We start from the raw sequence: 25,250 nt of genomic DNA on the forward strand, positions 1-25,250 counted from the left end.
CAAGGGATTTATAGCCCAAGGTCAAGAGCAAAAGGTTTGCAAACTAAATTGGTCCATTTATGGGCTGAAACAGGCGTCTCGATCTTGGAACATACGGTTTGATACTGCGATCAAGTCATATGGCTTTGACCAAAACGTAGATGAACCTTGTGTCTACAAGAAGATCATCAACGCTTCATTAGTCTTCTTAGTGTTATATGTAGATGATATCCTACTCATTGGGAATGATGTAGGTCTACTGACTGCAGTTAAAAACTAGCTAGTGACCCAATTCCAAATGAAAGATTTAGGAGAGGCTTAGTTTGGTCTGGATATACAGATCTTTCAGGATTGTAAGAATAAACTGCTAGTGTTGTCTCAGGCATCGTACATTGACAAAATGTTGCTTAAGTACTCGATGCAGAACTCCAAAAGGGGCCTACAGTCGTTCAGGCTTGGAGTGACTTTGTCTAAGGAAATGTGTCCTAAGATGCCTCAAGAGGTTGAGGAGATGAGATGGGTCCCATATGCATCTGTCGTTGGCAGTTTGATGTACGGGATGCTCTATACTTGACCATACATCTGCTATGTTGTCGGAATAGTCAATAGGTATCAGTCTAACCCAGGCCAGGGTTACTAGACTGCAGTTAAGAACATCCTCAAGTATCTTCAGAGAACGAGGGACTACATGCTCGTGTATGGTTCTAGGGATTTGATCCTTACTGGATACACGAATGATGACTTTTAGACTGATAAAGACTCTCACAAGTCCACATCAGGGTCAGTCTTTACTCTTAATGGAGGAGCTGTAGTGTGACAAAGCACTAAACAGGGGTGCATCACCAACTCCACTATGGAGGCGGAGTACGTAGCGGCTTGCGAAGCTGCTAAGAAGGCCGTCTAGCTCAGGAAGTTCTTGACAGAACTGGAAGTTGTTCCAGATATGTCTAGGCCCATTACCCTATATTGTGGTAATAGTGAGGGAGTGGCGAATACCAAGGAGCCGAGGAGTCATAGGTGCGGCAAATACATATAGCGGAAGTATCATTTGATTCGCGAGATAGTGCACCGAGAGGACGTGATCGTCACGAAGATCGCTTCGGAGCACAATGTTGTTGACCCATTTACAAAGGCTCTAATGGCTACAGTGTTTGAGGTTCACCTACGGAGCATGGGTCTATAGTGTTTAAAGTTCACTTACGGGGGCGTCCTATACAAAGAGTTTGTATAAAACCTGACCACGAAGTGTTAACATCTCGTTATATAACACCGTTCATGACAGAGACTTCACTTCACTAGGATGACAATAGGTAATATGACCTCAATTCTGAGTGAGTTGGGAACTCCTACCATTGAAGGAAGTCCTTTGATTTGTATGGGTGCGAGTGGCCATGTCGCCGATTCAAACCTACCATTTTGGGGATTCATCTAATTTAGGAGATGGGAACTCAGCTACACAAGATGGAATTCACTCCTTCCCCAAGGCAGAGGCAAGTAGATAGATAGCTCCCTTAAGGGTTGATTCCAGAGTTTGAACGATGTGGCGCCAGACATCTTCTCTTGGCCCGAGAGGTGTTCACACATAGTTGGACTATGTTGTATTGTTCATTAGAGGAATCAATGGTACTTAAGGAGTGAGATGTAACTACAGGGTCAAAACGGTAATTTGGTCCAGCTGTATTTACGAGCATCTGTGAAGGATCATTGTACTCATGATTGGTTATATCTGATGGACACAGAAATATATCTATGGTAAGAAGAGTTCAGCTATTGGTCTTTAGTGGAATGCTTGATAGTTAATGGATGTTGGATCTCGTGGCTAAAGAGTTTAGTCAGCTATTCACGGACTATTGGAGCTTCGAGCCACAAGTCCATTAGGTCCCCTGGGTAGCTTGGATAAAGTCGAGAATCAGTATTTGGGTTAATTTGAAATGTTCAAATTGACAAGAGGTTCGATTATATATGATATAATTGGACTGGTTAATTATATATGATATAATTGGCTAAATGTATGAGATACATTATTTTGGAGGAAATTAGATATAAATATGATTTATATCAAGTAAAAGAGAAATTACTATAGTAGATATATGATATCAAACTATAGGGTAAAAATATAATATGATTATATTTATTAATAATTTAATTGTAACCTAAAAATTCTCTCAGACGTGCGTTAGTGGGAAAAACCTTGTTGGTTATTGTAACCGAAGAATAAAATGAAATTTCGTTTCATTCTTGCATCGATTCGAAAAGTTCGGAAAAATTTGGCATTGGTGTGGAAATGTAAATGATCGCATAAGTTGAGAGCCTATATGATAGTCGCTCAGCGCCTAAACGATCGCACGCTAGTTCCTAAATGATCGGATAGCTTTCCTAAACGATTGTATAGTGTATTGTGTTTGTTAAATGATCGTCTACTTTTTCCTAAATGATTGTTCAGTAAAACCTACACGATCATGTAGCTTCGTCTAAACGATAAGCATCAAGCTATACGATAGCTTCCTATTCTTTCCCACTTGCTTATCGGCTACACGATTAGTTCTTCCTCCTACATCTACCAAACTCACCAAAGACCACATTTTGGGTTCTCATTCCGAGAATACCAAGGGCTCCTTTCTGGTGGTGTCATCCCCACTATGTTTATTTGTTGGTGGTTGTTCGTGCTGCTGTAGCCGACGCATTTGCTGCGCGTTTGTTGATCAGGTGAAGGTCTTCCGCTGCGTTAAGTTCCAAAGCTTGAAAAACGTCTTCAACTGGTATAAGAACTCTTTCCCATACATTTTAGTGTTCAAAGCATGCCATTTATTACTGTATAATTGGATAACTGTATATTCGAATGTATATGGTGTATTTCGATCATGGTGAAATTGGAAAGATCCGACAACGCTCATGGATGCTCTTCGTTAAGCTGTTGGTCTTTAGTGGAATGTGTGACAGTTAACGGATGGTGGATCTCGTGGCTAAAGAGTTTAGTCAGTTATTCACGGACCATTGGAGCTTTGAGCCACAGGTCCATTATGTCCCCTGGGTAGTTTTGATAAAGTCGAGAATCAGTAACTAGGTTAATTTGAAATGTTCAAATTGACAAGAGAAAGTTCGATTATATATGATATAATTGGACTGGTTAATTATATATGATATAATTGGCTAAATGTATGAGATACATTATTTTGGAGGAAATTAGATATAAATATGATTTATATCAAGTAAAGGAGAAATTACTATAGTAAATATGTGATGTTAAACTATAGGGTAAAAATATAATATGATTATATTTATTAATAATTTAATTGTAACATAAAAATTCTCTCGGACGTGCGTTAGTGGGAAAAACCTCGTCGGTTATTGTAACCAAATAATAAAATGAAAATTTGTTTTCATTTTGCAAAGGTTCAAGAAAATCACAATTGGTGTGAAAACGTAACGATCGCCTAGCTTGAGAGCCTATACGATAGTCATTCATCGTCTAAACAATCGCACACTCGTTCCTAAACGATCGTATAGCTTTCCTAATAGATCGCATAGTGTGCTGCGTTTTCTAAACGATCATCTACCATTTATTAAACGATCGCTTAGTAGAACCTACACGATTATGTAGCTTCTTCTAAACGATAAGCACATAGCTATACGATAGCTCTTTCTCTCCCACCCTCTTATCGTCTACATAATTTGTTCTCTCCAAACTCTACCAAACTCACCAAAGACCACACTTTGGATTCTCACTCTAAGAATACCAAAGGTTACATTTGGTGGTGTCGTCCCCGCTGCTGTTTACATGTTTGTGACTGTTCGTGTTGCTGCCATTCGTGTAGACGATCGTGCTGCTGCAGTCGACTGGTTGGTTGAGCGATAGAGTGTGTGTAGCGGTTCTTTCGCTGCGTCTGAGTTCAACGTTTGAAGAGGGTCTTCAACTGGTATGAGAACTTTTTTCCTTGTTTTTTATTGTTCGAAGCATGCCGTTAATTAGTGTTAATTTGCATAACTATCTGTTAGAATGTATATGTTGTATTTTGGTCACGATGAAATCGGAAAGATCCGAACGCGCTCATGGATGCTCTTCATTAAGAGTTCCTTCAGTTCAAGACCCAGAATCAGCACTTAAGAGAACAACATCTCTACTATCCCTAAAAGCAGGTAGGAATGAATTTCATCTTGCACCCTATGTCCCCAGCTATCTATCCGGTCTTACTCCTCAAATGGGTGTTTATTGAGCCAGCACTGCTGAGCCAACCCTCACCTATGCAAATCTAAGGATAATTCCAAATGAACAGGAGTCCATAGTTAGCTCAGGATTAAGGTCAAGTTACCTAGGTCATCGCTTTGAAATAGTCAGTCTTAAACAATAAACAGTGCTATAAAGTAAGAGTGACTGATTTTGTGGTCCGATCTTGTACAAACCCTTTTGCACAAGGACACCCTCACTCCTCAAGTCCCAACATGAACGAATTAGGATCACTTCGTTTGTAGAACTTTACAACTCTTTTTAACAACTACAGAGCATGCCACATCCAATAATGTTACCAGAATAAGGTACCCAACCTTATTCATATACTATAGATTATTTTGACTATTTACTCGAACCTGATCCACCATTATGTCTCCATATAAAGTTCAAGTACTCATCCAATAGTCAAAGGACTTTTAGGTTTATTGGAATTCTATCAAGCAAAACATCTATTCAACAACACCTTATTGAATTTTCATAATAAGTTCTATTGTTTACAAACCACGAGTTTTAGGACATAAAGCCCAACAGTGTCCTAATTCTCTCGGAGTCTCATAGTTTGTAAACACTGTACACATTGTTATGAATAAAATAAGAGTTATTTTATTTTTGCATTTACTCATATACAATAAACAAAGATCCATGGTTATTGTATGAAAACTTAAGCATGTATATAAGATATACAAGTAGATCATGCCTTAAGTGATAACCTAAAAAGGTCTGTAGTATAAGGATTAAGAGGAATACCTGATCCTGGTGACACTACGGATATAGCCCGCTTTGTAAAGGTTTGCAAGTGTTATGAACTACTGCAGATGGTTTGATCCTAATAGTTCATGTGAAGACATGCGAGCGGGGGTGTCCTATAGTCTCTTTATAAGACTAAACCATGAGATAAATAGTCTTTTTATATAACATCGTTGATACTTGAGACTTACATCTCACCTAAACGACCATAGGTGATATGACCTTAATCCTGAGTGTTTTTTAAAATCCTGCCTTTGACGGCGATCCTTTGATTAGTATGGGTGAGAGTGGCCAGGTTGTCAACTCAACAAGCCTACCTTTTTGAGGATTTTTCTGATTTGGGAGTTAGGAACTCAGTTACACAAGATGGAATTCACTCCTTTCCCAAAGCAGGGGTAAGTTGATAGATTGCTCCCTTAAAGGCTAATTCCGGGTCTTAAACATAGTAGCCACATCTTCTCTTTGGAAGAGAGGACTCTGTCATAGTAGAACTATGATTTATTTTCATTAGAGGAATCAGTGGTACTTAAGGAGTTCGATGTAACAACAAGGGCACAACGGTAAATTGGCCCAGTTGTATTAACGAATGATCTGTGAAGGGTTATCGCACTGCTGATTGGTTCATATGGACACAAAATATATCTGTAGTAAGGAGAGTGCAGTTGTCAGTCTTTAGTGGAGTGACCGATAGTTAACGGATGGTGGATCTCGTGACTAAAGAGTTTAGTCAGTTATTCACGTAGCATTGGAGCTTCAAGCTACAGGTCCATAAGGTCCCCTTGGTAGCTCAATGGATTCAAGTTGAGAATCAGTTCTTGGGGTTGATTTGAAACATTCAAATTGACAAGAGAAAATTCAATTATATATGATATAATTGGTATGATGTATGAGATACATCAAGTGGAGGATTAATGTAAATATGATTTATATTAAGTACCATGAAAATAGAAAAAGAACTAAGGTTTATATGTTTCATGAAATGAAATATTAAAACTATAGGTTATAAATATAATATAGTAAGTTGGTTATCATATTTATTTATAATAATATTAATTATTTGATAATTATCTCTTTTTCTCTAATAACCAATTGAGTGGGAGGTTATTGGTGGTTTTATGGTAACCGTGAGATAAAAGAAAAAGTGTTTTCCTAAATTTAGCAGTTACTTGATTCGGAAAGAAACTCATGGCAATGCTATCAAGTGAAATGGTTTCACTAAACGATAGCTAATAGAGAGACTAAACGATCGTGGAGTGTCACTATACGATAGTTCACTAAGTTGGTCATAACTAAACGATCGCGTGGCATTGTCTATATGATAGACTGCCTTCTTCTACACAATTGAGCACATTGTTTATATGATAGATTGTGTCATTTCCCACTTGCTCAATCATCTACACGATTGTTGTTCCTCTAGTCTCTTCCTCTAACCAAGATCATACAAAGCCCACAACTCCTGGATTCTCACACCGAGAATACCAAGGTAACCATTGTGGTGGTGTCTTAACTCAACTCGATTGAGTTTGAGGTTTCTGGAGGTCGTTCATTGGGTTTGTGATCACTGGGTTTCTATTGATCGTGCTGTTGTTTCGGTCGTTGTGTTCGAGGGCTAAGGTGCTATTCTTGGACGAATTGGAGTGATCGAGGGAGTTTAAAGAATGAGTCTTCAAAGGTATGTATATTCTATCCCTTGATTATCTTGTCGGCCTGTTGTAATTTCTAGTTGTTACATGACCAGTTAGTTTCCGTTTGTTGACTATAATTGTTTGTGTTTAATTTTGAATGGAATCTGGAACAATCCTTCCACTGCTCATGAAATCCTCATGTCTGATTTCTTTCAATAACATAGCATACATCAAACTCCCAACTGCTGATACATATGGAATTCTTTTCATTTCCTCAATTTCTTGAGATGTCTTAGGACACTGTTCTTTTGACAGATGAATTCCATGTTTAAAAGGTAACATACCCTTTTTGGAATTTTACATGTTATATCTTGATAACATTTTGTCAATATAAGATGCTTGAGATAGTGTTAAGGTTTTGTTCTTTCAATTTCAAACAATCTGAATCCCAAGAACATATTGAGCATTTCCCAAATCTTTCATTTGAAATTGTGATGCTAACCATCTTTTTACGTCAGCAAGGTAACTTATCTCATTTCCAATGAGCAAGATATCATCAACATAAATTACCAAGAATGCTACAATATTGTTGACTATTTTCTTGTATACACAAGGTTTTTCAATATTCTGTTCAAAGCCATATTATCGCAATGTCAAATCTTATATTCTAGGATCTAGAAGCATGCTTCAACCCATAAATGGATCTTTTAAGCTTACAAACCTTTTGTTCTTAACCCTGTTCAATGAACCCTTCTGGTTGGGATATAAAAATACTTTCATCAAGATGGCCATTCAAAAAAGTTATCTTGACATCCATTTGCCATATTTCATAGTCATAATATACGGCAATGGATAAGAGTATTCTTATTGATTTTATCATGACAACAGGAGGGAAGGTTTCTTCATAGTCAACCCCTTTCCTTTGGGTAAAACCTTTTGCCACGAGTCTAGCTTTATAGGTTTGCACCCTGCCAGTTTGGTCTCTTTTCCTCTTGTAGATCCATTTACAACCTATAGTTTAACCTCATGTGGTTGATCTACAAGATCCAAACAGAATTGAAATACATGGACTCTATTTCTACGTCCATGACTTTTATCCATTGTTCCATATCAACATCTTCCATTGCTTTTATCCATTGTTCCATATCAACATCTTCCATTGCTTATTTAAAGGCCAATGGATCCTTTAGACCATCATCAAGTATGATGTCTTGAGTTTTTGTTAAACCCATATAGCGTTCAGGTTGATGAACAATCCTTCCATTAACGTCAAGGGATTCTCAACTCTTGGGAAGAATGTGATGGGGCAACAACCGTTGTTGATGGAGATTGATGACTTCTAATATGATTGATTTGTAGTACTTTGGTCATTTATTTCAATATTAGTTTACTGCGAGATTGACGACTTATAATATGATCTTCTTCCAGGACTGTAGCATTTGTCGAAACAAATACTTTATCTTCTTGAGGATCATAGAATAATCCTCCTTTTGTTTCTTTTGGGTATCCAACAAAGAGACATAATTTTGAACGTTGTTCTAATTTCTTAGGGTTTTGTACCAATACGTGTGCTAGACATCCCCAGACCCGAAAATAATGTAGACTACCTTTACGTCATTTTCATAACTCATACGGTGTTTCAGAAACACATTTTTAGGAAACCATGTTCAGAATATATACCGCAGTTTGTACTGCATACCCCCAAAAGGATTGAGGTAACTGAGCAAAACTCATAATTGATCGAACTATGTCTAGGTTCGGTTTCTCCTTTTTGCAACACCATTTTGTTGTGCTGTTCTAGGTGCTATGAGTTGGGATTGAATTCCATGATCTACTAAATAGTTCTGGAATTGTAAATCCATATACTCACCATCTAAATCTAATCGAAATGTTTTAATTCTTTTACCTAATAAGATTTCTGTTTCGATCTTGAATTCCCTGAACTTTTCGAGAGTTTCAAACTTGTGACTTATTACGTAAATATAGTCATATCGAGAATAGTCATCAACTGACAAAATATTCATATCCATCTCTCTTGTTCTTACATTCATCGGACCGCAGAGGTCTGAATGTATAAGTTCGAGGGGTTCTTTGGCACAAAGACCTTTTCCAGTAAAAGATCTTTTAATCATTTTTCCCTCAAGACATGACTCACAAGGAGGTAAAGAACTGTCTTTTAATAGATTTAGATGACCGTTTATAACTAATCTTTTAATCATGTTGAGATTTATGTGATCAAGTCTGAGATGCCAAAGATAGGCGTTAGAAGAAATTTTGAGTTTTTTATTTTGAGTTTTTTCCATTTTAAACATTTCTATATTTAAAATGGCTTTTGCTTCAATTGGTTTTAACACATACAAGTTATTTTCAAGTCTAGCAAAACAAATATGAACACCTTTTGAAAAAACAAACACTTCATTAGCTTCAAAAGATACTTTATACATATTTGCAAGTAGACATGAAATGGAGATTAAGTTTCTTTTCATCTTTGGTACATAATATACATTTCTTAACAAGATAAAAGAATCTCCAAAAAAAAAATTGACATCTTCCACTACTTCTGCTGAAATGATTCCCTTTGTTCCCACCTTGAAAGTCATTTCGTACTCTAAGAGTTGTTTCCAAGAACTCGTTTCCTGTAGAAAAGTGCAAACATGGTTAGTGGCTCCTGAATCTAATATCAAGGTCGAGTGAGAATTTTCCACTAAACATGTTTCAATTACAAGTAAATCTGATTTACCTTGATTTTCCTTTTTCGCTTTCTTCTCAGCCAAATACTTCAGGTAGTTCCGTTTCCAGTGCCCGCCTTTTCCACAATGGAAACATTTTCCTTTGGGAGCCTTGTTTTTCTTTACAGTGGGTTGTTTATCCCCTTTTTCCTTTTTCTTCATCTGTGCACTTTTGTCTTTAGATGAAGAAGGGACAAACTTCTTTTTGTCAACGGGTTTCATTCCTGACAAGGAACCCTTCAGAAATTTCTTTTATCATGAAACAACATTTGCTTCACTCTCTTTCAATTTCATCATTGACTGATAAGTCTGTAGTTCGTTTAATAAAGTAGTCAAATTGTAACTTATTTTATTCATTATGGCATTAGTACAGAAGGTGAGCTAGCTTTTCAGAAGGGACTCTAATATCATACTAACTTAACTAGTTTCGTCTATGGCAGCCCCGTGAGTTTTAGCGTCATTAAAACGAACCATCATGTCTAGAAAATGTTCCCTGACATTGGTTCCATCTTTCATTCGCGAGTTATATACATACTTTATAGCCTTGTGTCGAACAGAAGATGACGATTGCCCGAAACATATCCTATAATGATGCCATAATTTCACGGGTTATGGGCATGGGTTCATGTTTCTTGTTGAGCACATCGGATATGCTCGCTGAGATATAGGCTCCAGCCTTTTCATTCGCCCTTACCCACCGATCATAAGCATCTCGAATGCTCTGGTTTTCCATCGAACTGGAAATAGGAGGACATTCCTCCATTAACACAAACCTCAAATCATCAACTACTAATATTATGTTCGAATTTTATTTCCAGTTGAAATAACCCTCTCCATTAAGTTTGTCAAAAGCTAGAAGTTGTATTATTGAGTTTGACATGCTGAAAAATAAACAAATTCTATTAATAAAGTGTATCTAAATCCAAGTTTAGCAAAAACTAATAAAGTACCCATAGATCTTTATTTACTTGCAACGATAATATAGTGAGTTAGAATAAGTGCTATCCGAGGCAGTAAAATATTCCTTCACTAAAGCAAGACATTCTTAACTAAATACTGTGTCCAGAATAACACATATTCTGACAGTCATTTAGCTACCTTTTTTTGGTCAAGAACTTACTAACACTTAATAATTCTGTAAGTGTGACTTGCCATTTTCAGATCTTATATAATGGTATGAACATGCTCCCGAATTGGAAGACAATGTGCAAGACGAAACTATAAGACCCTATTCATTTTTGAAGCTTGGGTTGTTCCGAATCCTATGTTACGACCCTCCTAAGGGATTGCTGGTGTTAACGACTATCTAGTGCCACCTAAAAATGACAGCAGGCGCAATATAGGAATCTCACGGTTTAAACTAATAGAGAAGACCGCAGGATACGTTGACACAATTCCTTCATCCACTTACTTGAAGTATCTCATACCGAGAGTTTCATAAGCGCGTTCAGATCACTCCGATCTCACCGTGACCGAAATATAACAATATACATTCATCACATACAGTTATGTAAATAAATCTAATTATCGGCATGCTAAAAACAAACAAAATCATAAGGGATAGAGTTCCATACCAGTTAAAGACTATCTTCACACTCTGGAACTCCAACGCAGGGAAACCCTCCAAGAGATCTACCAACACCCGGCGGGAACATCGACTGTAACAACACGATCAACACGAACACGTACGCCGCAATGGGGATGACACCACCACTAATGAGCCCTAGGTATTCTCGAGTGAAAATCCAAAGGGTGGGCTTTGGTGAATTTGGTAGAGGATAGAGGAAACGAGTCATGTAGGAGATAAGCAAGTGGGAGAGTAAACAATGCTATTGTATAGCAGAAGTGTTTATCGCATAGAGGAGCTATACGATCGTGTAGGAAATGTTGAACGATCGTTTAGGAAAAACGTATACGATCGTTTAATTAAATTGCGAGGTGGACGATCGTTTAGGCGGAGAAGCAACTATCGTATAGGCTCTCGGGCGATCATTTTACGAAATCTTTTGGGTGGAAGAATGAATATCGATTGCATGATTCAAAATGAAAACCTTTTTCATTTTTAACCCATTAATTACCATAACCAACGCTGCCCACTACCCACGTCCGAACGTGGAAAAATGATTAATTATCATATAATAAATAAATAAATATTATATTATATCTATATCCTATAGTTTGATATCACATATCTACTATAGTATTTTCTCCTTTACTTGATATAAATCATATTTATATCTAATTTCCTCCAAAATAATATATCTCATACATTTTCCAATTATATCATATATAATTAACCAGTCCAATTATATCATATATAATCGAACTTCCTCTTGTCAATTTGAACATTTCAAATTAACCAAAATACTGGTTCTCGACTTTTATCCAAGCTACCCAGGGGACCTAATGGACATGTGGCTCGAAGCTCCAACAGTACGTGAATAGCCGACTAAACTCTTTAGTCACGAGATCCACCATCCGTTAACTGTCAGGCATTCCACTAAAGACCAACAGCTGAACTCTTCTTACCACAGATATATTTCTGTGTCCATCGGATACCTTCACAGATACTCATAAGTACAGCTGGGTCAATTTATCGTTTTGCCCCTATAGTTACATCTCACTCTTTAAGTACCACTGATTCCTCTAATGAACAATACAACATAGTACAACTATGTGTGAACACCTCTTAGGACAAGAGAAAGTGTGTGGTGCCACATCGTTCAAGCCCCGGAATTAGCTCTTAAGGGAGCCATCTATCTACTTACCCCTGCTTCAGGGAAGGAGTGAATTCCATCTTGTGTAGTTGAGTTCCCAACTCCCAAATCAGACGAATCCCTAAAATGGTAGGTTTAAATCAGCGACCTGGCTACTCACACCCATACAAATCAAAGGACCGCTCTCAATGGCAGGAGTTCCCAACTCACTCAGGATTGAGGTCATGTTACCTATGGTCATTCTAGTGAAGTGAAGTCTCTGTCATGAATGGTGTTGTATAACGAGACGTTAACACTTCGTAGTCAAGTCTTATACAAACTCTTTGTATAGAACGCCCTCGCTCGCATGTCTCTAACACGAATGATCAAGATCAGACCATCTGCGATAAGTCACAACACTTGTGACCATTCCACAAAGTGGGTCGCGTCCGTAGCGTTACCAGGATAAGGTTTCCCTTCTTTATCCATATACTACAGACCATTTTAGTTATCACTCAAGACATGATCCACTTGTATGTCACCACATACATGCTTGAGTCACATACATATAACCATGGATTTTATGTTTATTGGTTTATGGTAAAGTAAATAAAACAATTAACCGAGCAAAATACAAGATGTGAAGTAAATATCATATATTAATAATACAAGTGTTTGTATATATTGTTTACAAACTACAGGACACGAGACTTTAGGGCATCAACCCCAACATTACTATGAACTACTTTCCTCATTCACCTTGTTATTGACCCATGCAAATACTTTCTAAATGGAGTAGTCGAGGTAAAATCGACATGAAGCCAAGCATAGATCTTACAGTGTGAACTCTTGAGGACGTGAGAACTAAAACCGATATGTCGTATATATTATTAATCTCCCACTAAAGTGTTCTAAATGTTTGGGTATTCTTTAACTTAGGTTTTTTACGGCTAATTTTAAACAACCTAAGTCTATGTGTTTATTATCCAAGTATAACGTTTACATTTGGATTTAAACCTACGATGTCTAGGTTAAATCTAATTTTAAACCTCACACCGCTCACGCAAGCTCATAAAACTGGTTATCAATTCTCGTTATTTCAGTTATAATCCTCAGGTAGAAGATGTTACGTAAACCATCAACTTAAATATCTCCAACCTTAGATAGGATTGTGAACTGATTGAGTTTGTAACCAAATTTTATAAGATAACGACCTATTTTAACTATTAAAACAAGTTGTTAACCTAAGTGAGCATGCTTTTTATCTTTGTTATGAATTTTAATGTCTAATTCAATTTTATAACAACTTAGAAAAAATAGACATGTTAAACATCCATAACATATATCAAAGGTATTCAATTTTTAACATAACCTTTATATTAAAACAATTGAAACCCTATACATGCATACTATACATTATAACAATTTTATAACATACTTTAATGCATGTAAAATGCTTCCTATGGTGGGATTTTAATTCTACATGGCATATTTTATGCACATACAAGATTTATTTATTATAGCATACATCAAATGCATAAATAATTAAAGACAAAACTGATATAGTTTTTTTATTTTGGCATTTCCAAGCAAACAAAGGCCTAGCTATTACATAAATCAGCAAAATCAGCTTCAAAAACCTTCTAGACCGCTCAGACCGCCTTTGAACTGGGCAAAGCCCATCAAGTATCAGCAAGCACCCAACATCGAGTATGCTAATGTGCATCGAGTATGACATTAAGCATCATCGAACATCAAGTATTTCATAAAAAAATAACATCGAGTAGACGCCATCGACCTCGAATAGGGCATCATGCATCGATTATCGAGTATTTCATGAAATATCATCGAGTAAACGCATCGAGTACCATCGAGTATGGCATCGTGCATCGAGTATTTCATGAAATATCATCAAGTATTCCATCGAGCATCGAGTATCTGGCAAAAATTTGAATTTTCAGTTCCTGTTGCTTCAACATTCTTCACTTCTTTCTTCAATTACATCCTAATTGCAACTTTAATGACTCCAAACAAATTACAAACACTTAAGCACAAATTAAGGCCCATCAAACAAGAGCCAATTACAAAAGATACAACATAATTGAAAAAATTCAAATGCCAAAATACTGGAAAAACATATCAGTTCACCATTTCCATATAGTTTATGAAAAACATCCACCAAACTCAAATTAATGATAATTAAGTGCTTAAATCATGCTCTAATACCAACTGATGGAGTATATTAACATGTAGCGGAGAAAATAAGAATCAATAAGCACTCTAATTATACTTAATTTGAGTTTAAAACATGCTTCAAAGTAACTATTACAGAAGAGGGTTTGCTGAACACAATACCTTTGATGAATCCTCTTCAACACCAGCTGAGTTCCATGTAAATGTGCTTCAATCTACAAGTATACCACCACGAAGATCTTCTATACTATTCTCTTGCAAGGATTGTATGGTGGAAATACTAAATTGAGTTGGATTTTATGAAGATATGAAGAGGGTTTAGAGGGTTACGATTTCTGTAAAGTTCTTGAAGGAGTTCTTGAAAGCTTAATCTCAGTCCAGCACTTTAATTTATAAAGCTTTCATCATGCAAATTCATAGCTTGCATGAAGGCCAGCGTCTGGAGAGGGTGGGGCCCCGTTGTTCAAGACAAGGCATCAAAGCTTAAAAGAAAAACCCATCTGCTAACCCTAAATTGGGTAGAAGTGAATTCCATATTGCAAAGCTATATCCCCAGTTATTTACCCGGTCTTATCCCCAAAATGGAAGGCTTATTGAGCAGTGTTGTTGGACTACTCTCACTTATGCAGATCAAAGGATAATCCCGAATAAACAAGAGTTCATAGTTAGCTCAGGATTAAGATCGAGTTACCTTAGGTCATTGAGTTTGAGATGGTCAGTTTTAACATTAAACAGTTAGTATACAGAAAAGTGACTATTTCGAGGTCTGGTTTTATGCAAACTCATTGCACAAGATGCCCCTACTCAGATGTCTCTACATGAATGATTTTGGATCACATCATTTGTATCAGTATACAAAATGGGCCGCATTCAATAGTATCACCAGGATGAGGTACCCAATCTCATCCGTATACTTATAGACCATTTTGGCTACGTACTAAAACTTGATCCATTTTTATGTCACCACATCAAGTGAAAGTATTCATGTTATAGTCATGGATTCATTTATTGGTTTTTCATAAAATGATGCAATATCAATAATAATTTATTGAATAAAAAACTCAACAACATTTTTATTGATAAATAGAATATGTTAACAACATTTACGAACTGCGAGTTTAGGACATTCCCAACAGAAGTTAGGTAAGGTATTAGGTAAGATTGGTCGATTTTCTTGAAAATCTTGGTTACCCTTGAAGTTATGGCGTAATAATTGATTTGATGTCAATTTTGAGGTTGAATTGAAGTTTTGAAAAATCGGAGGTGTTGTCCAGCAAGTGTTGGAGCTTAATTTTGGTGATTTTTGGACCAACACATTGTGGGTAAAATTATTTGGAGATGTTAGAAATCATATGGATAATTTGTTGGTTGAACTTAGTTCTCAAGTGTTAATTTTAAATTTTATTCATGTTTTAGGATTGATTTTCGATTCAAGGATTCTACGGGAATCAGTTGTTTGGATCAAATTAAAGATAAGTGGTTTTACTACTGGAATGCTTTCGTGCCAGGATTTAAGTTCCTCAGTTTCAATTGGAAATAAGTAAATCCATGAGCATGTATTAGACCTCAAGAATATGATATATGTTGAATGATTCAGTTATGCGCATGTCAGAACCATGTAAAAAACTCCTTGCAATTTATCTTCTCTTCTCGCAAAAACTTAAAAGGAGCCCACACATCCTCATTCCTTACCAGAGAATAGCAAGGTCATTGCATGGTGGTGTCCAGTGTTTTGGCTTTGGTGTTCGGGAAGAGTTCCTGAGATCATGGTTTCCATACATGATCTCAATGAGAGGTTTTCGTGTAGAAAAGTTTTTACAAGGGTAAGTTCTTCTATTCCTCTTCTCCTCTGCAGAATTGCATGCTTATAGTATTTGAATGTTTATCCTGGGATATACTTATGTATATTCTTTTATATATTTTGATTGTTTTTAAAATTGAATGTCACTTGCACGACGTTCACACGTTTTTGCGAGGAATTCATTCCTTCAGAGACGATTTGGCACAATGGACCTATCACGTGACAATACAGGTTGAAAAGATAGTATACATGTGGTGAAACAATCAAATCAATTGGATGATTCAAATCATAACACATAGTGCTATCAAAATATCTCTTTTTAAAATTAAGAAGGAATAGAAAGATATTATTTTTTAAAAAAAATTAAAATTTGGCCCACAATCAAATTGATTTTTTGTGATGCCCCAAAGATTTATACATTGATTTATTAAATAAAAAAAAAAAGAAGAAGAAAAAGAAAATAAAAAAGGAAAAAAAGGAAAAAAAAGGGTTAATAGGTAAATTAAGGAAAAGATAAGGGGATTTAGGGTTGTAAATGAGGGTTTAGGAACCTCGGTTTGCATGCAAGAAAGAAAAAAAATTTCCTTTTTCTTTTTCTTTTCTTCTTCCTCCTTCCAGCCCTCACGTAGACTCCCCTTCATAGTGTTTTTCCACCGCCGCCTCCTCACGCCTCAGCACAACATGCCTCACCTTTGTCCATCATCCGCCGCTCAACCGTAGGTCTCAGTCATCCAGTCGCGCAAGGTTTCGTTTGCTTCCAGCCGTCGCGAAGAGTCGCGCTCGTCTTCGTCGTTGACCCGAAACGACAATTGAACAGCTGAAGTCGCAACTCGGAGCCGTGTCTCTTTCTCTCGCGGCACGCCGTCCTCTTCGTCGCCAGCCGTCGATTCTAATTGCTGTTGGATCGAGGTGATTCCGACCAATCTGTCTGTTGGGGTAAGTTTTAATTCCCTTTTTGGCAGCCCATCGTCATTTGAGATTCTTGGGCCTAAGCTAACCTTCACCCATGGAGTTTGTGGTTGGTTTCAGGAATGTGTGGCGGTGAAGGAAGTTTTCGAGCAGAGTAAGGGTTTGTTTTGGGTCAGTTCGTTATCTCGAGGTAAGTAGTTTACTGCCGGTTTTGCCCTAAGATCTTGATAAGCCTGCTGGTCAGAAGGAAAAATTCTTATGTCACTGTATGTATGAGTAAACTATGATAAAGTTTGATGTATAGGTAACTGTGCTGAAGTTTGATGTATGAGTAGACTATGGTAAAGTTTGATGTATGAGTAGACTGTGATAAAGTTTGATGTATGGGTAACTGTGATAAAGTTTGATGTATGGGTAACTGTGATAAAGTTCGATGCTGATTTATGGCCTTGATTGCATGCTTATGTCTGTCTGATATTTTAATGACTGTTAGTACCAGGATTCATGATTGCATGCTTATGTCCATATGATATTTTAGTGACTGTTAGTGTTACCATTGGGCTATGCACATCACATGTTGTGAGCCTTCGGGCCCACACCCTATACTTATGTACGGTGTCCTTTTTGGGACCACCACTTGTGTTTACGTTTGTGACCTTTGTGTCACTACTTATGAAAGCGTGCCTTTGGGTTCGCCCCTTATGCCTATGCCTATGCTTACGCCTATGATGCCCTTGTGCATTTTGGTCCAATGGAAAGACTAACAGATCATTGAGTGGGCCCAGTAGTGGGCCGCTTACTGAGTATACTTTTATACTCACCCTTTTCTTTTCCTATTTTTCAGGTAAGGGTAATGATAGACCGGCACATGACAAGAGAGATCCGTGACCTGGCCATTAGGACGACTTACTGCTTCCGCATTTAGTGTCATGTTTTGGAGTCTGGTTTAGGAGTTAGATATTTTAAACTCTCAAGCAATATTCATTAATTTTATTATTTGACTATTTAATTGTTTTTCATTTTAAAGTTGGGTTTAGGGGTACCCCGAACAGTAAATTTTTATTTTATTTTATTTTTTATTTAGTTTATTTATTATTATTTATTTATGTTTTCTTACCTTTGCTCATTTGGGCACTATTAAATAAAATTTCGGCTCTTTTATTTATTTGTTTAGGAAAAAAAATGTACGGTTAAGTCTATGCATGCATGAAGTAGCGTCCTAGAAATAAGTAGGAAAGTAGGGTCGTTACATTTTTTTTTTTAAAAAAAGTAGACTTCTGTTTTTCTCTCTCTATTTTTTATTTATTTATTTATTTATTTATTATTATTATTATTATTATTATTTCCTTTCAAATCTAAAGTCAAATTCTATTTAAATCTCATATTCTTTTCCCTTGCAAAAATCTCTCGATCTCCCACTCATTTTGAAAAATTCTCTTTAGTTTTCCATTGTTGATCATTCTTTCAAAGCTTAACATTCTTAAAATTATTTTGTGAGAGATTTATTTTTTAGAGAGAGATTATTTTGAATGCTTAAATTCATATATCTACACTTTTGAGAGGGCACCTTAGGATAGAGCATAGTGGTTAATTCTAAATCTATAAAAGGATTTGAGTGCAGGGGTTTAATCCTAGGTTCGAAAAAAGATTTATAGTGGTTTAATCTTGAACCCATTGAAAAATATCAAAATAGGTTGGGTCATAACCTGCAAAAGAATCGGTTGTGGTTTCACTTTTGAACCCATAAAAAGAGTGATAAATTGGTTTTGTTATCACTCTTAAGAGAATCCGTGCAGTAAAATACCCAAGAAAGAGTCTTAAGAGTGGAATACAGATTCCGAATCACTATAAAATTATTGGTATCATCTCTTTCTCTTTACTCTTTTTATAGTTGCACTTTATTTATTTTTGTCGCTAATTGATACATTAGATTAATTTTTTTTAATTTGGTTTTACATTTCTTGAAAGAGTCTTAATTTTTCAAGCAACCCTGTTCACCCTCTCTAGTGTTGTCATACAATCCTACAAGCTTCCTCCGTTAGAGTATTGGGAACTGGGAGAGATCTTTATGTTTGAATGAGGAGCTTGATTGTATTTTAACCATTCTATGGCGCTCGTAGAATTTTGAGATGAGATTTGTTTCAATAAAGGGGTCCATGTCGTCGACATTCTCAAAATCTCAATTGAGAAGCACTAGTGCCCTATTCAGGCTGTGTAGTCCCCCTCCCCTAACCTTACCATTATTTCTCGGTTCCTCCAGCTACTTATCTTCGGAAGACCACTCAACGTTGATGTATGTGTGGTCTTTTAAGGAGGACAGAGGAGGACTCAAGTGGATCATACATGATCATGAAGGGCGTACGCTCTTGAGTGGCTGAAATTTACCTATGGGTTGAAAGTGGTTAAGCTAGAAGGAGATGGTCTTAACCCCCATAAGTGGTTGAATCCAATGCATGTGAAGCCATCAATCTCATCAATGATGTGGATTCTAATTGTAGTTCATGTACTCTTTTGTTAGTACAAGGTAGGGGAATTCAAACTATAAGTCTCGTGGTCACTAACACGTTCATATGCCAAATGAGCCTCCCTGCGGCGTAGTCCATGTACTCTAAAAAAATCTTAAATTTAGTCCATGACTAGTTTATTTATTTATTGAGAATAGATTGACTTAATTACAATATGTGGGATGTGAGAATCGAATCTTTGACTTTGAGGTTAATAGTACAACCAGTATGTTAATTGAGTTATACTTATTTTGACATAGATCGACTAATGTTGAACAAATTCTAAAATATATGGACCAAATGGTACGTTAATTAAAAAAATCTATATAAAAAAAGAAAAACATTATAAAGTGGGATGAAAAAAAAAAAAAGAAGAATAAAATGTGAATCGTGATGGGGAATTGGTGAAAGGGAAGGGAAGGATAGAGAGAAAAGAAGAGATAGGACTGAGTCGAGAGAGAAAGAAACAAAGTCTTCTTCCCTATTTTCCTCATTTCTTCAAAACCTTCATCCATGGCGTCCCGTCTCTTTCTCCTCTTTCTCTTCACAATTTCCCTCTCAATTCCCTCTCATGCTCGCCCTTGCAAATCCCTCTTCCTTTCCTTTTCCCTTCTCCGTCACCCATCTCTCGATTCCCGCCATCCCTTTTCCCAGATGGCCATTATCGTCGACATTACTGAGTTCAAATCATCCTCCTTTTCCTCTTCCACCGATCCCCTTTTCCCCTCCCTCCCCGACGACTCCGACATCCTCCGCTTCGATCTCCCTCGCCCTAGGCCTGTTGCTGCTGCAACCCAAACCCACTCCCTTCAACACCTCCCTTACGACTTCACCTCTCTCCGTGATCGCACCAAGGATATCCTCAGCGTTGTTGTCGCTTTGCTCTTCGGCGTTGGCTGTGGCGCTCTCACTGCTGCCACTATGTATTTGGCTTACTCGTTGTTCGCTGGCCAATTTGGGAATCGCTCCTCCGTGTATGACGATCTTGGGGAGGAAGATGATCTTAGTGACGATAACAAGGAGAATATTAAGAAGATGGGTTACATCAAGATCCCTGACGACGTTGCCCCCGTTAAATCAGTGGTATAATCATTTATAGATATGTTCCGTAACCTTGGTTTGTTTCATCTTATAATCGAAAAATTATACTTAATGCTCGATTTCTGGATTGTAATTGTCTAAGTTTCGAACGCAACTTCTGCAATATTGTGTGAAAACTATGTGGTTAATTGTCATTTTCTTTGAAAAATGTGTTTGTAAACATTATGATTCCTTGTTGGATTTCAATTCCACGTTTCAATGTCTTGCATTTTACTTCCCATTGGATTTGGTAGAAGAGAGGAGAGTATATATAATAGGGCCACAGCCACAGGTTTTAAAGTTATTTTTTCTGGTTAAACTTTCATTTGGGATTTTCCAACTTGTAATGTAATGTAATGCTCACCTTTCCATTCCCTACTATTATGTTACTCGTCCTATTACTTTACTGGTTTAGGCCTTTAACATTTTGTTCATTGTTCCTTTTCCTATGGTTGAGAATAGCTCACTACTTTGTGCTTGTTCTATTTCACTTATTCCTCATTACTCTTACTAAGCTTATTTATTCAAAAAAAAAAAAAAAGATTTTGTGGTCAACGATTCGTGCTTTCTTATGGATCACGTGAAAGGAGAGAAACAATCACTGTTTCAATGAAAAGGAAAACTCTTTCAACAATTTTTTCAAATGTACATCTTCATGTAGTTCTTATGATCTTTCATCTCTTTTGACCCATTGAAGAAGTCTTTTGTAACTCCTTTGGTTTGGGCATATGCCCTTCTTTTGTAAATTTCATACATCAATGAAATTTGTTTCTTAAAACTTTTTGCTGTTGTGAAAATTGGGGGGGGGGAGGAGCAATCTCTATGCTATGATGCTTTTATGTTTCAAAGGATGGTATTTTACATATATATATTTTTTAATGTCAAATATTGTAGAGTTTGATGGTTGCCTCACAGGGTTAGACAACGTGCACGATGTGCGCAGCGGATATTTTAACTGGAGGATCCCTACTTAACAGTTGACTTGTGTTGGACTTCATCAGCCCTTTCCTTTATATATGTTCTCTTTTCAGTTCAACCTTTTTAATTAAATTCTTTTAGGCTATTTACAGGGACCTGTATTTTTAGAACCTCTCTAATGGGTTACTTATCCACAACATTGTTAATTTAAGGTTAATTTTTCCTCATGTGATGCCTTGAAACAAGTTTCATTTCATTTTGACTTTGTACTGCCTTATTATTATTATTGTTTCTTCATCTCTTAAAGTGAGAATTGTGTCGTTTAGGTGACGTATCTTTACCGATATTATATTACAGATGAATGCCCTTTTATGTTTCTTTATCAACATGTGGAGCAGTTGATGCTGGTTTGAGAAAAGACCCAACACCTTTACCAATAATTGTACGCTATCTCTAGGACTCAACTATTTTGTAGTTCATAGGTTTGGGGATAGGAGAATTCCAGAACAGATTAATTCCATGATAAACATATATTAGCTTATCATGTTCAATGAAATGACCAATCATCTGCCTGACTGCCTCATCATTAGAACTTTGCCTGTTTCTTTTTGCCTTTCTTTTTTGGCATCTTTCTTCCATTCAAACCATTGGTTTTTGTCTATTTCTTTGAAGTTATTTTATTTTCTATAGGAAGAATCATTGGACAAGACCCTTAAGTTTCTATCTGCGTAAACCATATTGTCATAGGGTTTCGCTCTCTTGTGTGGAATGAATGATATAAAGAGACAACCATCTTATGAAAATTAAGGTTTTTCTGTGAAGTAGCTTGCAGGAAGGTAATAATTATCACACAAGATAATATAGAAGCTAAGAACTTTGGCTGAGACATCCTTTCTTCTCGGTGTGTGTTGTGCAAACAAGACTTGTAAAGAGCAGGCAGTCATCTCCAGAATAGATGAGAAGTATCTCAGGTTTGTACCCAAAGATCTTAGAGAACAAAACAATATATTGAAAAGCCAAACCAACGACACAACATTTTCTCAACCTCACTTCTTTAAGGCCCTTACCCAAGTTGGTTCTTCAGCTTAGAGAAGCTTAAATAAGGAGGATATATTCCAAAAGAACCCAAGGTGGGTAGTTAGTTCCAAAGTGTATGCAGGGTTATATCTTTAAGTGGGGAAACTTTGGAATATATTTTTCTACACTGCCATTTTCCTGCCAGAAGTTGGTTATTTATGCTGAACAATTTTTAGACCTGCCAATTTCCTCCCTGTGGAATTGATGTGTGGTTGTTTTAAGTGCTTTCAGGTTGGTTATGACAAATGAAAATGCCATCGAATTGTGAGAACAGAGCTTTTCTATGGCTAAAAAGAAACCCAAGGAATTTTCAAGATAGAGTGAAGTTCTTAAGTTATTTTCATGATCTTACCTTTCATAAAAAAAAGGGTTCTTTTGTTTTCACGTTCTTCCAATTAACCTCGAGGAGGTGTTAGCTGAATGATTAGGTTCTCCTTTTTGATATTTCCCCCCTTGAAAAATATATATATTCATAGTTTCTTCATAAGAGGTTTCTCTCCTTTTAGTAAAGCTATAGTATTTGAAACTGGAAGTTTTGAAAGAGTTGATTTCCTAGTCCTTTGGGTGTAATTTTAAAATGGTTTATTTTTGTTTGGTTCAAAATTAATCCGGAATATGTATTCATCATTCAAAATTAGTTTTGATAGTATAAAAATTACTGTAAAACAAAATATTAAATTGATTTTGCAGTAATTTTAATTTGAAGGATTTTCTTTTTGAAATTAGGATTGAATGAGGTGTGAGGGGTGATAATATACAGTTCTGAGTCAAGGAAAAGATGCTTGCCTTGTGGATCACTGATGGGATTTTAATTCCTAGATGGATTTAGAAAGAGAGGGAAATTAAGGGGATGAAAAAGTAGTCAATAGGATTGGATTTGGATAAGATTATGATGACATTATTTGGGACAATTATTGACTTATTTGTTCGATTTTAAATGAATTTAGCGGCTCTGGTTGGTGGTTTAATCGGTTTGAGTTAAATGATTGGAAAGATTTCAAAAGAATTACCTCATTAGCCAAACAATTCCCTACCTAAATGGACTATGGATGACTATTCTAATACAGAACTTTCTTAACACAACTTTAATGTGGTAGCTTCTGAAATTTACCAACTCTTCTTTTGTTCAAAATGAATTAGTTCCTACCCAATATTTTTCAGAATGCAGCTTAGAGAACTTGAAGCACGGAGAGAGTATTAACATGTTTATTTCATATAACATGAAGTGAGTTTTTAATTGACAATTAACCATATGTTACAATTTTTTTAGTTTTCTAAAACTTGGATATTGATTATGCATATGTAAAAACAATCCTAAATCCTGTTGAAGGTGAATTCTTATCACTCCCTTAGAAGATGAGAGACATCTGTAACATCTAACTATTCCAAAGAAATACAGACAAGACTGATCTTCTACCTTTCTTTTAGGAAAGTTGATATTTTATTATCTTTTTAGTAGAACAATTACAAAGTGAGAGATTGAAGCTCCAATTTTCGGGAAGACTGTCATTTACCATTTACCAAATCTCACTTCTAGCTGATATTTTATTAATTAATTATTATTTAACAGTAAATCAATATAAAGTCCTTCACTCGACATATAATATTCCATGAATATTATAGGAGAGAATAAATACCTTTTTCATAGCTAACCTCAGCACAGATCAATTAATTTAGATATATATCGATAAATTCTCCCACCCTAAATGTTAAACAAAAAAACAAAAAGCCTTCTGTGTTGAGAAAATATTACTTATAAAAAAGGCATTTTACTATCTTACACTTCCACAAAAGACTCATCTAGCAAACCCATCAGAGCAAGACATTGAAGATGATTGTTCCACCCCAAAAAATCATAGCATCTCTATTTAGCCTTTAATATGAAGAGATCCATAATCATGTCTCATGATATGATATAAAGGAAACCCCTACATTTCTCATTCAAAGATTAGCATCTTGTGGTATCAGTAATATTAAAAAGAAATTCAATGATCTGAAAAATCAAATCAAATCAAACCCAAACCAACCAACTGAACTTCTTGCTGTTTTTGATCTTTGCTTCTCTCCTGCAGGGTGATTTCTTGTCCCTCTCTTCCTCTCATATTCTTTCATCTCAGTAAGCAAAGTGGCCAAAAAGGGAAAGAGAAAGTAGATCTATTACAAACTCAAACTATGATAATTTGTCTTTTGGAAGGTACAGTTGAGAACAAAACTTTCCGCTATGATAGTACTGTTTGACAAGAACTTTGAAAGTCTCCTCTGACGTCTATGCTTTCCATTTTTCTTCCTTCGCATTCAACAACTCCGCAAGCTATTTACAGAGTTTGTATTTTGAAGAGGGCTATATGTACAAACAAGCTTTCCGTACAAAACTGATAAATGAAGCCAACCCAATCAAATAAAATTAACATAGATTTACAAACCATCCAAAAATCTTTGAAACCACCTGCATGATAAATGATAACTCATAAACAGGAGAAACTAACCAGCAGAAAAGGCAGAACTCAGAAGAATGATTAGAGTGGTGTAATTTTAACTTTAGTTTATTTTGGTCATCGTGCTTTCAAAATGTCAATTTTAGTCCTTGTATTTTCAACTTTTGTTCATTTTAATCCTTGTACGGTTAAAAAGTGGCCAACCCTATTTTCAAAATTTTAATATAATTTTATATACAACAAAAATCCTTTGATACAAATTTCTAACCACATTTTACGAAACTTAGTAAATAAAGTATCATGCAAAAATTGTGATGGAAAGAAATGAG

At 36.2% G+C, this 25,250-nt stretch overlaps 2 protein-coding genes and 1 long non-coding RNA gene across 4 annotated transcripts in view; 2 read left to right on the forward strand and 1 right to left on the reverse strand.

The window, feature by feature from the left end:
• The first annotated feature begins 16,423 nt into the window (after positions 1–16,423).
• On the forward strand, positions 16,424–18,060 carry LOC120086814 (uncharacterized). The gene is made up of 3 exons (XR_005484342.2): positions 16,424–16,934; positions 17,028–17,097; positions 17,752–18,060. It is a non-coding gene; the product is annotated as an uncharacterized LOC120086814 (long non-coding RNA).
• A 1,703-nt stretch (positions 18,061–19,763) lies between these two features.
• On the forward strand, positions 19,764–21,636 carry LOC120090765 (uncharacterized). Of its 2 annotated transcripts, none has more exons than XM_039048482.2 (2): positions 19,764–20,494; positions 21,407–21,636. In XM_039048482.2, exons 1-2 carry the CDS (start codon positions 19,925–19,927, stop codon positions 21,410–21,412), a joined length of 576 nt encoding a protein of 191 aa, XP_038904410.1. In that variant the 5' UTR covers positions 19,764–19,924; the 3' UTR covers positions 21,413–21,636. The 2 variants fall into 2 exon arrangements, with proteins under 2 accessions (XP_038904410.1, XP_038904403.1); XM_039048475.2 differs by having other exon boundaries at positions 19,768–20,494; positions 21,386–21,636.
• Positions 21,637–24,324: 2,688 nt separating this feature from the next.
• LOC120074743 (ARM repeat superfamily protein) overlaps positions 24,325–25,250 on the reverse strand; it is a 38,022-nt gene continuing 37,096 nt past the window's right edge. Inside the window, exon 23 of the mRNA XM_039027971.2 lies at positions 24,325–24,932. The gene's annotated coding sequence lies outside the window, so the exon portion shown is untranslated. The remainder of the gene's footprint in view (positions 24,933–25,250) is intronic.

Source organism: Benincasa hispida, chromosome 1 (genome assembly GCF_027475165.1).
Source record: "Benincasa hispida cultivar pf3 chromosome 1, pf3_genome.v1.1, whole genome shotgun sequence".
NCBI classification, from domain to species: Eukaryota; Viridiplantae; Streptophyta; class Magnoliopsida; order Cucurbitales; family Cucurbitaceae; genus Benincasa; species Benincasa hispida.